Here is a 5536-nt window from a genome sequence, read left to right as displayed (position 1 = left end):
CCTTTTCATTTTCCTTTTTAGAAAACTGGAACATCTTTTCGGATTCTTGTAAATCTTTGTAGCACATATTAAACTTCTATAATTTAACTTCTTTTTTTGCAAGTTTCAATGTTATTTAGCTCCTCGCATTGTAACTACATGAAACCAATAATAGTTCCTTCTCCCCATATTCTATCCGTTACCAAAGCATTGAAACGAGAAGTCGCTCTATCTATTTCATACGTGTTTTTATTCAAGGTGTCAAATTTCAAAATTTTCTTCTCGTGAATATCTACCTGATAATCATCACTTTTATTTTTTTCGAAATATTTCTAATACATTTATAAATGATATCTAATTATCATACTTTATTATATTTCTAAAATATTTAAATATAATATCTTATAATTAGGGATGGCAAAAAAATCCGCGTCTGCGGATATCCGCGGATAAAATCCGCGACGGATAGTTGATACTCGCGGATATTTACTATCCGAAACCCGCGGATAGCGGATATTTTAATACCCGCTTATAAACGGGTCGGGTGCGGGTATTATACTATCTGTACCCGCGGATATCCGCTACCCGCAAAAAATAAAAATAAAAAATTAATTTTTATTTTATTAAGTTAAATATAATTAAAATTAACATTAATTTATATTTTACAAGGTTAACTTTAATTAAAATTGTACTACATGAAATATACCGATTAAAATTAATTGTCATTTATTGACAATTAACAGGTATTAATAGGTTAGATTGCCTTATTCTTTACAAAATATACGGTATTGATTATTGATTATTGGATTGCCTAAAAATATACCGCACTAATTAATAAGTCAGATTGTCTTACTCTTTTATGATATTAATTATTTATTATACGATATTAATTATTTATTATTGGATTTGATTGCCTTAAAATATAATGCACTAATGGTTAATCAATGGGTTTGCCTGTCATAGGCTCTATAAATATATAAGTGATATCTAAGTACAATCTTCCTCTTCTATCCTAATAAAATTTAGACCTTTTTATATCTTNAGTGTCNGAGTGTCTTCTGCACNTCAACAACCCATCGGAGTGGATGACATTCTCAAGGATTGAAGATCAAAAGAGAACAAAGCAAAGAAGGACGACTGACCATCGAACCAATTCAACCCAAACAAAAATTAAATTTTAATTTATATTTAATTTAATTTATATCATATTTTATATATATTTTTTGTAATTCTATTTAAATTTTATTTTAATAATTTATAAAAATATATTTTTTAAAATATTTGCGAGTATCCGCGGATATCCGCGGATTTTTTTTTAGACGGATACCCAGCGGGTAACGGGTTGGGTTTCGGGTACAATTTTATCCGGCGGGTCGAGTTCGGGTATCACACTATCCGACCCGAACCCGACCCGTTGGCATCCCTACTTATAATATAATATAGTAATTAATTATCCAATATTTTTAAGATATAGATAATGCACATATTCGATAGGTCAGACGAGACGATCCATCAAGAGTCCATTATTACAGTTTCGTCACTTTTTTATCTTTTAACTGTCATTAAGTATCCCTTTAATAGTTTGTATCCAATAGATAGATTCTTTATTAAAATAGCATAAATGACATAAAATCTCAAGAGCTTATAAATACTCATACATGTTCATCAGAAACTCATTGAAACTGATATATCCACTTTCTTATTGCATGTTAATGAAATGGAGAATTACAAGGAAAGGCCTAAATTGATTTTTGAGAAGTACACGTGGAGGATCAACAACTTCTCTAAATTGAAATGTGAAGAACATTACTCCGAGAGTTTTATACTCAATGGTTTTCCATGGTGCTCTATTCAAATTTTCTTCACTACGTGTGATATTATTTTCTTTTATTATCTAGTTTTATTAAATGTTTTAACATTGGTTTTAGGTACATGGTTAGCTGCCTAGTTGGAGGTATCTTGGGAATTTATTTAGAAGCTGATAAGAATTGTGCATATTTACCAAAGGACTGGAAAAGAACTGAAAATATCAGTTTGGCTCTAATTAACCAGGTTAATGACCAGAAGACTATAAGAAAAGGTATTTTTCATACTTCTTAGATTTTAAAAAATCATGGTCATTCTTGTTTTAAAAATTAGGGGATTTTGGATAGAAGAATCTAATTGATTCGTTTTAAATGTGAATTTTTTCAGGATCGGAATGTGAGTTTAGTACAGATGACCCTTTTAGCAAATATTTTATGTTTTTCAATGGTTTGGATGAACCTAGCAGTGGGTTTATTGTGAATGATACTTGTATCATTGAAGCTGGGATTTTTCTGATCAAGAATGTGTACGAGAATGAACTATATCATACTCCACGCATGTTTGATAAGAATGCTAACCCCAAAAATCCTTTATTTCATGAAATGTTCATGCGATCATTTACAAATATAAATCTGAATTATGTTCCACTATTAGAAAAAGTATGTCTACAATATCCATATCTTCTTGTAAGTCAAAAAAAAAGAAGTTGCAAATTTACTGAATTGGCATTCACAGCTTTGGGTCGAATTCTTTATTTTTTAGATACTAAACAGGTGAAAGATATGGATAATGAAGCATGTAATTATTACAAAAAAATATGGGATGAAGTTAAGATATTTGGGTTTGATTTGAGTTGGATAGAATCTGAATTTAAATCTGCCTCAAATTTGAAAAGTTATATGGAAAATGCTGCTAAGGTGAGAAAGGCTAAGGTGATAATGAATGATTTGGAAACTAGAACAGAGAAGCTGAAAGAAGCCGTGATTGAAACAGAGACAGAACTTGAAATGGCGAAAAGAGACTTTGAGAGAGCAAAAGAAGGATTTGAAGAAAGCAATTTGGATGAAGGGTCCTTGTTTTGATAGAAGTTTTTTAACAATGGTTCAAAATCTGAGATTGTTTTCAATTTTTATATGGGGTGCATGTATTATTATTTTGGCTTTAATCACTTTTTTTCTGTTTGTTTTCATTTTCATTCATTGAAAACCAGTAATGAATGAGACTATTATACTATTTTTCAATATTGTACTTTTGTTTTCACCATCAATCTAATTAGCACAAACCAGAAACGGAATTATTCGTGTTGAGTTGTTCAACAAGTGAATGAATGACATCAACGACTGCAAAAGCAAAAAGAAAAAGTTAAATTTTCATTTTCGAAAGTGTGCGAGACTAGCGTGATAACCAACTATACCACCCATCCTTCTTTGATAAGTAAATATAACCTTGCATTTCATACTTCTAAAAGGTTGAAAAAATCCTCAGAACTCTAACACCCCTGTATGATCACGTTGTTGTAGCTATAGAAGAATGTAAAGACCTTGAAACGCTGAGGGTAGAAGAATTGCTGAATTTGCTAGAAGCACATGAGCAGAGGTTGATCGAAAGGAAAAATGCTGAAAAAGGCATGAATCAAGCCTTACAAACTAGAACTGACCAAAGGTTCACAGGCCGTGGAGCTGGAAGAGGCAGAGGACGTTCAAAGGGTGGACGAACTGGAGGGAGAAACATAAGCTTCTCTAAACAATCTTCTGATGAAAATGGTAGTGACTAGAAAGAAGTAAATAAAAGAGGCGGAAGGCAGTTAAGGGGAAGAGGTAGAAAGAGTTTTGGTAAGAGGAATATTCAGTGTTACACGTGCAGAAAGTTTGGACACTATTCATCTAAATGCTGGCACAATGAAGCAGTGAAGAAAGGCAAGAATGAAGAGGCAAACTTGGCTCAGGACACGTGTGATTCAGAGTCAGACCACATGTTGCTGATTAGCACGGTGGAACATGCAAAAGGTTTTTTATGCGGGAAGTTGGTGCAGGACAAGTGTGATAAAAAATCAGACCACATGTTGATGTCAAATGCAACGGATCATGAGGAGGATGACTCATGCAGCTGGTATCTGGATACGGGTGTTCAAACCACATGACAGGAAAAAAGAATGGCTAGTGAATCTTAATTCAAGCATAAAAAGCAACGTAAGGTTTACGGATAATAGCACGATCACGGCTGAAGGAATTGGCAAAGTCTTAATCATTCGTAAGAATGGCAAGATTGCATACATAGATGATGTGTTGTATGTCCCAACAATGAAGAGCAATTTACTGAGCTTGGGACATCTTTTGGAAAAGGGGTATACGATGTCAATGCAGCAGCATCACATAGAGGTGTTTGATAGGAAACAGCGTACAATGCTCAAGGTTCCTCTTGCCAGAAACAGAACGTTCGAGGTAAACTTGAATGCTACAGCAATTCAATGCTTACTCACCATGAATGTAGAAGAAGGGTAGTTATGGCATTATAGATTCGGGCACCTAAATTTCAAGAGCTTGAGTCAATTAAAGAGAAAAGAACAGGTGAAGGGAGTTCCTTTGATATCCGCTCCAAATAAAATCTGTGAAGGTTGTGCTGTTGGGAAACAAGATAGAAAGAAGTTCAAGAAGTTTGCACCCAAGAGAGCAAAACAATCACTTGATGTAGTCCAATAAGACGTGTGTGACCCTTTTGACGTGTCATTACTTGAAGGTAACAAGTACTTTCTGATTTTTTGTAGATGAATGAACTAGAAAAATCTGGGTTTATTTTTTAAAAGAAAAGAAAGAAATGTACTCATGCTTTGTGAAATTTCTCTCTTTGGTGGAGAGATAGTCTGGTTTGTAGATCAGAATTTTCAGGACTGATGCTAGAGGTGAGTTTAACTTTAGTAAAATGGAAAAATTTTGTGATGACAAAGGAATCGTGCTTGAAGTCATTGCTCCATATACACCCTAGCATAATTGATTAGCCGAAAGAAGAAATAGAATGTTCCTAGACATAACAAGATGTATGATTAAAGGAAGAGAGTTGCCTCACTATATTTGTGGGGAGAAGCTGTTTCTACTGTTGCCTACTTGTTGAATAGAAGCCAAACAAAAGCTTTGCCAAATTGTACTCCTGAAGAGGCTTGGTCAGGAATGAGAGAGGAAAAAGCTGGATGATAAGAGTGAAACTCTTATTCTAGTTGGCCATCATCCAACAGATGCTTACAGGTTATATAATCCAGAAAAGAAGCATATTATCATTAGCCGTGACGTGATAGTGGATGAGGTTGCAACATTTGACTCGAAGAAAGTTAAGGAAAAGTCAGAATCAAATTGTGTGCCAAGTGGGCTAGAAGATAAGAGTTCTTCCACTATGTTGGCCGCAAAAACAACGGTAAGTGCACCAGTCGCAGCGTAATAAGTGACAAATATCGTTATCTCCCAAGGAACTTGTGCAACACATGACAATTCTTTCTTTTATAACTCAATTAGACATCAAAGTGCACAAAAACAACACAAGAAACTCTTTTTGGTATTTTATCAAAAGTTGGTGTGCAAGGAATTTAACATAGTGTATTTACAATTTGTCAAGACTAGAATTCATTCATTTCATTCTCATGCATTCACAAACTTCTCAATTCCATTCAATAAGTATTCAATTTCAATTCTAGGTTTAATCATATTTCTCAATACATCAAGAACCAAAATTCATGCCATGGGTGATCAAGCCACAACAAGCA

The 5536-nt window shown here is 33.8% G+C and overlaps 1 protein-coding gene across 1 annotated transcript; it reads left to right on the top strand.

Moving 5' to 3' along the window:
- The first annotated feature begins 1696 nt into the window (after positions 1–1696).
- On the top strand, positions 1697–2867 carry LOC111242550 (MATH domain and coiled-coil domain-containing protein At3g58360-like). Its single transcript, XM_022786329.1, has 4 exons — positions 1697–1821; positions 1908–2059; positions 2173–2444; positions 2559–2867. Exons 1-4 carry the CDS (start codon positions 1697–1699, stop codon positions 2865–2867), a joined length of 858 nt encoding a protein of 285 aa, XP_022642050.1.
- Positions 2868–5536: the final 2669 nt, after the last annotated feature.

This window comes from Vigna radiata, chromosome 9 (assembly GCF_000741045.1).
Source record: "Vigna radiata var. radiata cultivar VC1973A chromosome 9, Vradiata_ver6, whole genome shotgun sequence".
NCBI classification, from domain to species: domain Eukaryota; kingdom Viridiplantae; phylum Streptophyta; class Magnoliopsida; order Fabales; family Fabaceae; genus Vigna; species Vigna radiata.
The sequence above is the reverse complement of the archived record's forward strand: the minus strand, read 5'-3'. Positions and strand labels throughout refer to the sequence as shown.

What these genes read in the sequence shown, in the direction of transcription:
- LOC111242550 (XM_022786329.1), top strand. Translation starts at nt 1,697, where the DNA reads ATGGAGAATTACAAGGAAAGGCCTAAATTGATTTTTGAGAAGTACACG. An exon ending in ATACTCAATGGTTTTCCATG is followed by an intron (nt 1,822 to 1,907) that starts GTGCTCTATTCA and finishes CATTGGTTTTAG; the next exon opens with GTACATGGTTAGCTGCCTAG. An exon ending in ATGTTCCACTATTAGAAAAA is followed by an intron (nt 2,445 to 2,558) that starts GTATGTCTACAA and finishes GATACTAAACAG; the next exon opens with GTGAAAGATATGGATAATGA.